General features: G+C 30.9%; 1 protein-coding gene across 1 annotated transcript; it reads right to left on the bottom strand.

Annotated features, from left to right (window-relative positions):
* Positions 1 to 3,497: 3,497 nt before the first annotated feature.
* On the bottom strand, positions 3,498 to 8,865 carry LOC143194220 (uncharacterized). The gene is made up of 2 exons (XM_076400837.1): positions 8,637 to 8,865; positions 3,498 to 3,957 (listed from the first exon to the last, which is right to left on the bottom strand). Exons 1-2 carry the CDS (start codon positions 8,815 to 8,817, stop codon positions 3,788 to 3,790), a joined length of 351 nt encoding a protein of 116 aa, XP_076256952.1. The 5' UTR covers positions 8,818 to 8,865; the 3' UTR covers positions 3,498 to 3,787.
* Between the last annotated feature and the right edge of the window lie 2,965 nt (positions 8,866 to 11,830).

The following is an 11,830-nucleotide window of genomic DNA, read 5'->3' as shown; positions in this document are numbered from 1 at the left end:
TTTGCAGAATAACTTATTCTTATGGCACAGACACCAACACTGAACTGCTAGATATTGGGTTTCAATACTATATTTATATTAATACAGTTAACACAGTAGCGACCCACCTAATGCAAATAATTAAATGCTTTTATTGGAAGTTTGCGAATTCATTGGTTTTGGCAGTATTACAATAGTTTCAAAAAATATATAATAAATCGAAAAAAACTAAACAGTAAATGAATATTAGTTTTATTATGTTGTTTTAGGTAATGTTATAAAATTCGCTTTGATATATTTTAGATTAATAATTGGGCCATCGATTTATTACAGGGTCGGTCAATTAAAAAAGCAGGTACACAAACGGCAAAAGTGGAACCAGAAAACGAAACTACGAAAACGAATTAAATATATACCCAATCATCGAAAAAAACTAATGCATGACATAATTAAAAACGATCGCACTATAATTAACAGAGCCACAAATGTTTCAATTATTATTGATATATTTACGGAAATATTTCTTAATTATTATTAACTTAAATTCTTAATTATTATGAATATAACATATATATTCAGCTTTTCTCCCTTGATGCTATCTGTTCGATTGTTAACAGATTGGCAATATTTTGAAAAAATTCGCTCCAATTGGACGGACATAATAGATATAGCAGAATAATTTAAATGTAACCTATATGATTCAAGTAATACTATTATATGAGCTAGCAAGAAATCTAATACCAAATACTGATTTTTTTTTAAATTTAGTGTTGGATATAGCAGAAGTTGAGGATTCTCTTTCAAAATGTTCCCAAATCAATGTCATGCTGAATTCTACTGAAAAGTTATAAAATAATAAAAATAGATTTTATAAAAGATTGATCTGTCTTGCTGACAAAATAAATCTTAACAACCGACCATCATTATTTCCTTGTATTTTTTAATAGCCAAAGAAGTAAGTTGTTCAATACTGAAGAAAAGTTTTCTTTCTAAATATTAGGAAAGATTTTCGACAACCAAAATTGTTCAAGAAAAATCGAAAGTTGCATCGAAATAAAAAAGCAAAAAAAATATATCATATTATTGCCATAGAAACAGTCTAAAGTATTTTGCTAATTAATATTCACACCATTAATCACTTGGTCCTATTACAATAATATTCTTGAAAAATATGTTTCCAAATTGCTGCTATATTAATAACCAATATACATGTTTTTCACTAAAAAAAATCATAAAACTATGTATATCACATATAAATTTATATAAGCGGAAGTTGGCATATTTTTGTCAAGCTCGCGGCTAGGACGACAGTCAGAATGTCAAAAATCAGTCGAATGAAATTAGTAGAACCGAAAATAGCAACTAAAAGTACACGAATGAAGCAACCAATAGTAAATAGTCATAAACTTATTTGGAGCGAAAATAGCGAATGAAACAGTTGATTGTACCAAGAAGTAGTTACTAAACAGTCGATAATCAATTTCAGTCCAACGTTCCCAACGCTACTAGTCACCAATTTTGTTAACATGAATTTTTAAAATGTGATTTTTGTGAAGTGTTTTAACTTTTCATTACTCAGCTATTACTCCGATACCACAACAAGCTCTCCGGATTATATAATAGTGATTCCACATTCTGAACTGGACTTACAACACTGCGAAATTCTGATAACCTTGGTACTGCCATACCAGGGATTATAATAATGAATTGAACTTATAGAAACTATTTTGGGATATATTTTCATGACAAGAAATAAAACCACATATAAAATAAACTTTAATTGCATATTAAATCAATATATTAAAGAAATGTACAAAGCTAATATAAGTTTTACATAACTTAATAAAAATATTGTCTTTGGATATTAGTGAATATTGTAAGTTTTTGTCAATTATTGACTGTAGCTATTATCCGACTTTGTGTCAACTGAATTTTTATGTTAAATGATACGCTAGGTAGTTTACGTTTTGGTCATAATTAGGAGCGACAGTGTGTTGGTTCAAATATGGTTGACTGTAAACTGGCGTATAAGAATTCATCGGCGCGTTGTAGGCTGCATTAGCATGGGAAGTGATTAACTGCTTCCGTTTTTGCTCTTTCCTGAAACGCGCCCTCCTATTTTGAAACCAAGTTTTTACTCGGGTTTCGGTAACACCTAATCGCTCCGCAATCTCCTCAATTTTGGTTTTGGAGACATACCTATCTAGATGAAACTCATTCTCTAGCTGCTCTCTTTGACATGAAGTGAATCGGTTCCTGGGAATTTCCTTAGTTTCCTGGATTGGGACTGTGGCGTCTAGAAATAGATAAATTATAAGAAAATAAACTAATTTTCCTTTTCTTATGCAATGATAACTAATAGTTATAAATATTAAATAAACAGAGTAATACAAGTTAATTATTTTCGTTGCTTACCTTCAGTTGATTTTCCCTCAACGTCATTGTCCACCATATGGTTATCTGCCTTTTTGATTAAAATATTACTAATAATGATTATTTTCTTCATTTTGCAGAATAGCTTATTCTTATCGCACAGATTCTAACACTGAACTGCTAGATATTGGGTTTCAATACCATATTTATACTAATACAGTCAACACAGTAGCGACACACCCAATTCAAATAATTAAATGCTTTTATTGGAAGTTTGTGAATTCATTGGTATTGGTAGTATTACAATAGTTTCAAAAAATATAATTACCCGAAAAAACTAAACAGTAAATGAATATTAGATTTATTATGTTGTATTAGGTAATGTTAAAATTTGCTTTAATATATTTTAGATTAATAATAATAAGGGTCTGTCAATTAAAAAAGCAGGTACACAAACAGCAAAAGTGGAACCAGAAAACAAAATTACGAAAACGGTATAAATATATACCCAATCATCGAAAAAAACTAATGCATGACATAATTAAAAACGATCGCACTATAATTAACAGAGCCACAAATGTTTCAATTATTATTGATATATTTACGGAAATATTTCTTAATTATTATTAACTTAAATTCTTAATTATAATGAATATAACATATATATTCAGCTTTTCTCCCTTGATGCTATTTGTTCGATTGTTAACAGATTGGCAATATTTTGAAAAAATTCGCTCCAATTGGACGGACATAATAGATATAGCAGAATATTTTAAATGTAACTAATATGATTCAAGTAATACTATTATATGAGCTAGCCATAAATCTAATACCAAATACTGTTTTTTTTAAATTTAGTATTGGATATAGCAGAAGTTGAGGATTCTCTTTCAAAATGTTTCCAAATCATTGTCATGCAACATTTTACTGAAAAGTTATAAAATAATAAAAATAGATTTTATAAAAGATTGATCGGTCTTGCTGACAAAATAAATCTAAAAAAAAAGTTCATATAACAAAATAGACATGTAAATTTTATATATAACGTATGATATTTATACTATATATATATATATATATATATATATATATATATATATATATATATATATATATATATATATATAATATAATATATTATATATTATATGTCTGTTAGTAGTTGGCACATTAGTTATGAAAATAGGAAGCATTGGTGTTTATATATAATGTTTATATATTCCATTATTCTTCCGTTTCTTTATCTCGATCGTCTCTCGGATCGAAGACGAGAGCATTCTAATTGGCAGTTCTCTGTCGGATTAACTACTAGCTCCACGCTCGATTGTATATCACTAGCAGGCGAAGATGGCGACGAATCTTCCTGGACATTTTTCAGTGTTTCGTTAGTGCTTTTGAGAGTATTGTTCCTATGGCGCTTGCGTTTGTTGTAGAACTATGCGTTAACTTGATACTCATTCAAACCAAGGCGCCTAGCAATATCGACACGTCGACTCAAACTCAACTCAAACACTTTTTCCAATTCTGATATCTGGTATGAACTATATACTCTTTTATTCCCTCTCGGTTTGTTGATCTTTGTTTGGTTTGTAGGTGGGGTCGAATCTACGAAAAAATTAGAATATGAAATAAGTTAAAAAAAATTTTAAAACGCACAGTAAAAATCGCCTTATTAAGTCAAACATCAATTAAGCGTTACGAAATATTTACATCACATAACGTTGCATAATAGGTGAATTGAAAGATCCCTGGCCTACCATAGTAAAACACATTTTTTTTTTATTCTACATAATTCTTTTCAAGGGTGATACACTGATTATAGCGACGCTCCAACTTTTCGATACCATTCGATGATGATAATCCTTCCATTTTCAAGCTAGTCAATGAAAATTTTTCCTTGGGCATCCCAAAATACAGACGCCATAACCTTACCAGCGGACTGCTGCGTTTTCCCACGATTTGGAGCGGGTTCATCGTGTACAGTCCACTCGGATGATTGTCGATTGGACTTCGGAGTGAAATGATGGAGCCATGTTTAATCCATTGTCACATATCGACACAAAAACTCGGGTTTATTTCGCTTCATCGTCTTCAAACACTGCTCCGAATCATCAACTCGTCGTTGTTGTAGTCAAAAATGAGCTCGCGCGGCACCCACTTTGAACAGAGCTTTCTCATACCCAAACATATGTGAATGATATGATGTACACGTTCAGTTAATATCTTTAGAGAGTCTGATATTTCATTCAGTTTCAATGTACGGCCATTCAAAATCTTTTTGTGGATATTTTAAATGGTTTCGTCGGTAACAAACTCTTTTGTTCGTCTACTGCCTTCATCGTCTTCGGTACTCATTTCACCATGTCTAAACTTAGCATATCAATTCTTGATGGTGGATTTTCCTGGGGCAGTGTCCGGAAACTCGGCATCAAGCCAAGTTTTTGCTTTAACTGTGTTTTTTCCCTTCAAAAAGAAATATTTTATCGACACGCGATATTCCTTTTTATCCATTTTTTCACAATAACAAAAGTTGCTTCACTCAAAATGCTATAATTCACAAATTAATGATCCGACAGCTCTCAAATTTATACACGCGCCTTTTGAGGATTAGGGCTAACTAAAAAACATATGAATTTAATTCTAGTAGCACCATCTATGTGTCAGGACGGGGACTTTTCAATTAACCTGTTAACTATCGTTTTCGAATTCGAGAGATTTAACTTTTTGGCACTATTCGGTTTCATTCCGGTTATTTATATTATATTTCGCAGTTGAAAAATCAGTTTTGTACTCCTCTGCAATGGGAAGAAAATGTAAAGAAGAAAATTGAATTGGGTTTTAGAGATAATTATATAATTTTCCCACAATAGACTCTCTGTACCTAACTGAAAAAGTTCCGTAATTGAAATGGTAGTTTTAAAAATAATACTAAAGCTTTTATAGAATTCAAGTAAAAGGGTATTCCAGAAATACTAGCCATGAAGTGCGATAGATTGTTGAAGAAAATCAAGTAAAACATAACACCCATACAACACAAAAATAACACCACATATGAAAATTTACAAGAGCAGATAACAAATCTAAAAAATACCCAATGATACCACCATCTCCATTTAGAAACTGTGAGAACATTATTATTATAATAGAAGGTCCTATATTTCCTTAGACATAATTTTACCGATAGCAAGCCTACTGGAAAAGGTTGCAGATCCAAATATGTTAATGTGCAAATAGGATTGTTAAAATGTTAGTTGTACATATTTAATAGTAAAAAGGGTTAAGTTATATACGTTTGGTTGTAGGTTTTTAACATCCTTAAACGGTTAACAGTTTTATGGAACCTGAAAACACCTATTATTAGTTAATAAAATGCACAAATGATAATTTCGAAGTTTATCTTAATAACTTCCTTGTAAAAACATGTGTAACTGCAATAATTCAATAAGTAGGTACTTATTAAATTAAATTTGTATTTGGACATATTTTAACATATTAAATTATTAAACATTCGGTTTTATTTCATTTCTTTATCTTATATTTCGATTTTGAATGATCAGTCCTGCAACACGAACTTGAAGAAAAGGTAAGTAAAAAGATTGATCCACGATTTATAAAGGTAAATATAGTAAATTTGGCCATAATTGATTCATCGTTAATTATTATGGACTATCGACTGTGGACGCAATTAAAGTAATGGTTTTAAAACATTACTAGAACATTTATAGATTTCAAGTGAATGAGTGTTCCGGACACACTAGCCATAGAATCAACACCGAAATGCCATAGAACACCAGTACAACACCAAAATATCACCAGGGAACACTAAAAAGAACAGGTAACAAATCTAAAGATTACATACAGCAAGCTTACCGAAAACAGCTCCAGATGCATAATATGTTTAATAGTTTGATTTAGAGAGCCTCTGGTCTTATATGAATACACATTTCGTTATTAGTCAGTAAAATGCACACATGATAATTTTCTAGTTTATTTTAGTAATTGCCTTCCAAATTTATAAATTACATGCCACTGTAATAATACAACAAGTAGGTACTTTACAAAATCTGTGGTTGGACAAGCTTCAATATATTAAATTCTTAAACTAGATCTACGGATATCTAGTTTTTACTTTACTTGATTTCAGTGACAACCTTTAGTATTACACTAGGTATTGTTCGAAACATCTGAAGCTTATGTTCATCATAATATATACACACATATACAGATATCAGGCTCTAAAAACTAATTAAAATCACAATGTTCAATCAAATATGTATCACTTCCTCTTAGCCTGGTAAAGTGTAGATCATCCAACTATTTGATGTTCAAGAAACCCTGATATTTGGTATTAGATTTTCTAATATAATCCTGATGGAATAATTAAATTCACTTGAAGACACTTGCTGAAGGTTGTTATATAACTATTTTATTTTGTATTTTTAAGAATGTATAGCCGTTCAATAACATTAGAAATCTTGTAGGAATATATGATGATTTCTAGAGCGCTTGTAAAACTAAACCTATCACATTAGATTACATATAATTTCATATATTATTTAAGTGAAAAAAATGTATTAGGGACTGGTATACACAATAAACAAACCGAATGAAACCTAATCTCAAGTTTTATCAACAGCGTTACTAACCTCCATATTTGATTTATAAGGCACTTTATAAATAACTACAGCTGGTTGAAATTGTAAACACTATTAATCAGAATTGTCTTCACAATAGCAAATTGCAGTGTTCAAGCTATATCGGCTGGCTCGCGCCTTGTAAGAAGTTTTTTTTGCTCTTGAAAGTAACTTGTTCGGTGTTTCTAGCAGGGTATAATTACATCAGACAACCTTATGTTTTAGGATGGGTCAGTGACTTAAAACAATGTAATGTAAAATGTTATATACCGTTAAGGTTCAAATTAATGCGAAACAATTGGTGAAAAAAAATATGAAAAAGAACATTAAACTAAAGACATATAAAATGGATACCCCAGCATCAGGCGAAACAATCTTAGCACGACAAAATTCAATTTTGATTCCAAAAAACCAAATTAGAACTCAAAATGAACACGCACTTTATAATGTGTGGATAAAATAAAAGACGTGAGGACATTGAAAATAATTTTACTTTACTTTAGTTAATATGCAGATAAAAATAATTGCACTTTAACCACAATTAACTAATTAAACTTTACAGTACAATGATAAAAAAACCAATAAAAACAATTCAGCTCTAATATATGAAACGGATGAGCAAGAATTGCAGAGAGTAGTAGACTGGATAACTGTTAAATATAAAAAAGTATTATCTAAGTAATATTAATGATTATGACTTACTATACTATATTTTAAGGACTAATAAAATTAAATGCTGAATGCCGTAAGATATTCACCAAAATAATGGATTGACTAGAGTAGCTAAATCTATAACTGTCCTTTTACGAAGACAAACAAAGCTGTCGCATCAAAGTTGTGGCAAAGGGGCTTCCTTAAACCAAAATTGATGTACAAATGAAACAGATATTCCTAAAAAAAATAAACAACCAAAAAATATTTCGGCGAAATTATAATCAACAGGAATTTATTAAAATATTATACAGACGCAAAAACCATCCTCGGTGTAAAATAATTATAGAGGTCGAAATAAAAATCGAACTACTTAAAAAATCTGAATTAATACATTTGATAGAAGCCAATTATGCAATTGGACATACAAAAAATTTTGTAAACAGGAATTCAGATGTGTAAAATTTTCTGGAAATCATATTACTACAGAGTGTCAAAAACCTAAACAAGAAAGGGGATATGTGCAAACTGCAATGAAGAGAATCCGGCGAGATACAGAGGACGTGTACTTGCTAAAACACTATAATAGAAAAGCAATAAAGCTCAAGCTAAACAAAATGAAACGGCGACTGAAAAGATGTAACCAAGTTCATGCTGAAATGACCTGTGCCTATAGCATAAACAAGAACAACCAAAAATAAACAAAAGAGTGAAAGCTACAGCCAACTAATTGCCGTTAAAGCTCATAGCAAAGTTGGACAAATAGGAAAAGATTATAAAATTTTATGCATGTTAAAGCAAGCAAAGCAAAAAGAAAAACACAAACCGGGTTCCTTAATTACCAAGTACAAGTACATGAGTAATGAATACATAGTTGTAAGTTAAAATTGTTAGAAAAAAACAAATAGATAGGTATCAACAAGTAAGGGTGAATGGTTAAAAAATAAATAAGTCAATATAACATATCCAGATATTTCTCTAGCGTCTCAGTTTACTTACTCTGATCTAACTGCTCCACATATTGGTTAGTGTGTTTATTCCTTGCAGGCTTTATAATTACATTTTGAAGGATTATAATATTTTTACATGATTTATTCTTTAGACCGTTTCCTGATATAATATAAGCATACCTTACATCATCATTCGTGTTTGAGTTATTAGCGTATAGGATATTTTCCATAGTTAAAGGACGAAACTATACATATAAGGACGGACACAAGATTACTACTCCACAAGTATTTATTCTGATACATATGTAGCTATTACTAAGCTAACCCCATCTAAAATACCTGAAATAATTTTAGTACATGATGTTTAATAGAACACTATAATAAGTTTATTTAGTGTTATTGACAACAATGCAATAGTTTGAGAGACATTCATACGATAATATTTATACATTTACAATATTAAATTTAAAGTGAGAATGACTTATTTATTAGCTACAACATTTTTTGATCATATTTGTTAACATTCTCACAGTAACTGGAACATTTAATTGTTATTAATCAATTATTACATATTAATTACTAATTATTAATAATTAATAAATAATTATTTTAATTCACTTAATTCACCTTTATGGAATTGTAACTATCGAAAATTTAATCATTTATTTTTAAGCATTATATTTTAAAACGTTAGAGTCTTTATTATAACGATTAGTGATTGTCTAGTGCTCGAAATTCCACCACAGTTTATTATTAAGTTAATGATATTTCATCCATAATGAAGTAAAAAGATTAAATTAAAATTTATATGTCACCAAATTTTGTTCTAGAATAAAAGATGTAACTGAAAAGGCCCACGAAAGTAAAAAAAATGTTCAGCTATATTCTTAGCTATATATTAGTACAAATATTCGATAAGGTATGCCGTGACAGCTTTTTTCATAATCTACAGAAAATGCTACCAAAACAACACATTGAACTATTGAAACAATAATTGGCGTTACTAGAATTAAATCCATACATTTTTAATTAGTAATACCCTCAAAAGAATCATGTATAAATTTAATAGCTATCGGATCATTAGTTTGTGAATTATAGCATTTTGAGTCACGCAACTTTTATTATTGTGAAAACAATGGATAAAAAGGAATTCGCGTGTTGATAAAATATTGCATTTTGGGAGGGAAAATAAGTTGAAGCAAAAATTTCGCTTGATGCCGAGTTTCCGGACACCGCCTTAGTGCCTTTAGCTTGAGCACCGAAGACGGTGAACGCAGTGGATGTCCAAAAGAGGTTGTTACAGACGAAAACGTTAAAAAAATCCACAAAATGATTTTGAATAACCGTAAATTGAAATTGAATGAAATAGCAGACACTCTAAAGATATTAACTGAACTGATTTAACCGATACTGGTGTTAGCTGGATGTATAATATGATAAAATGTATATCCTCTAAATTTTATGAAGGATTCTTTTGCTCAATGGGTATCTGATATTAGGTATATAGGTAAATACCTATTTTTTGTATATCTAGGAATATTTACAGGGTAGCGTGATGTTGCTGCATTCCATTAGCATTCCAAATTGCTATTCGGATATCTTTATTTGCTATATCGGGTTTATGTTATGTTTATGTTACAGGCCTAATGTTTTTCAATCCTTTCGGAAAAATATTCAATCATTTTTTCCTGTCCATTCAGCTTTCCTATTAATTTAAGTAGCTATTCGTTGGTGGTTGCTTCATCTTCCTTTGTGCCTCTTTAGTTATTTTGACTGATAGTTTGGGCATAAGTCAATTCACCATTAACTTTGTTATATTTTTTCGGTTGTTCCTTTTCGCTCATTGTTTCTTGAGGTTTTAGTAGAGCTACTCTATCTCCGCTCTTGTAGTGTTTTAGCAACTACATATCCTATTTAACTTGCCGGATGCGCTTCATTACAGTTTGCACATTTCCATTTAGCTTTTTTGGGGCTTCTACAAACTTGTGGTGATATGTTTGCCTGACCATTTCTAGTCTAGGTTCTCTTTCGCAGAATTTCTGTGTGTGCCCATGCAATTGGCATCTTTTGCATTGCGGTATTAAGTTAGATTTTTTAAGAGGTTCGATTTTTATTTCGACCCCTAAAATTCATTTAATACCAAAAATGGTATTTGTGTCCCTATCATGTTCGAAGGCTAACATAAATAGAATTAATGGCTTCCTGTGGACTAAAATATCTCCTTTGCCATTTAGGTTTAGTTCGGCGATAATTTTTCACTTTTAGCTGTTGATGGAAGCCCTTTTGCTATTACTTTGATGTATCTGGTTTGTTTGTTTTCATAAGAGTGCCATTGCAGTTCCGGCAACTCTAGACAATCTACTAATTTTGTGAATGTTCTACGACAATCGGCGTTCAATTTTATTTGCTTATAGTTTAGTACCGTTGCTTTGAATATTATATGGTTTTGGGGAAAATGGGGAATTAGTTGCTTTGTTATTTTTAACCATTATACTGCCTACTTCTTTCTGAAATTCTTCTTCATCTGTTTCACATATTAGAATTGGAGGAATTGGACTGCTTTTGTTGGCTTGTTAGTTTATCGTTGTTTTGTTTTTGCCCTCAGAGCTTTGTTTATTTAGTTGTAGCTGGAGGGCATTTATTTATTTTTGCATATTGGTTAATGCAATTTCAAGACTCTCTCGCGACGACTTTTCGTTCATCCACGCATCGTAGAGTGCCTGTTCTCTTTGAGTTCTGGTTGTGTTCTCTAGATTCCAAACTACAGTATGTGATACGCCTCATGTCGATATTACCATTTTGTCTGTTTTTTTGTGCAGTGTTCTCTATATATTTTTACGTATTGTTGAAATAATACTGTTATTTTTATGTTTCAAATTATCCTACGCTGCATTTGTGGTGCAGATGTTGAGTTTTCGACCCTTAAGGTTTTATGACATTTTGCATTTATTTTCTACTGTACTGAATTTTTTCCTTTTTCACCAGTCTTTAAAATGTTACTGTATGACTTTTTAACGTCGCATTTGTGACACATGTGTTGCACATTTGTTTAGTTTCACTGGCCGTCTCTCCAAACACGTCTTTACTCTGTGAAAGCCAATGTCGACTACTGGCGGGCAAAGGCTGCCACACATATTACTTTATAACTGTTGTTACGCCAACTCGGCATTTGGTGATGAATTGTCAAGATTCCACACAGAACCGTTAGGTATAGGTCCACTAGAATGTTGTTGATCGCTCAGC

Source organism: Rhynchophorus ferrugineus, unplaced genomic scaffold (genome assembly GCF_030347505.1).
Source record: "Rhynchophorus ferrugineus isolate W39M unplaced genomic scaffold, kcgeb_rfMv2 rfM1, whole genome shotgun sequence".
Lineage (NCBI taxonomy): Eukaryota > Metazoa > Arthropoda > Insecta > Coleoptera > Curculionidae > Rhynchophorus > Rhynchophorus ferrugineus.
This window is presented reverse-complemented; position numbering and strand designations above follow the sequence as displayed.

Bases quoted from the DNA above. Each gene is read 5' to 3' on its own strand.
- LOC143194220 (XM_076400837.1), bottom strand. From the start codon at position 8,817: ATGGAAAATATCCTATACGCTAATAACTCAAACACGAATGATGATGTA. The intron at 3,958-8,636 runs GTAAGTAAACTG...ATTTTTTCGTAG, and splicing joins TGTGGAGCAGTTAGATCAGA to ATTCGACCCCACCTACAAAC.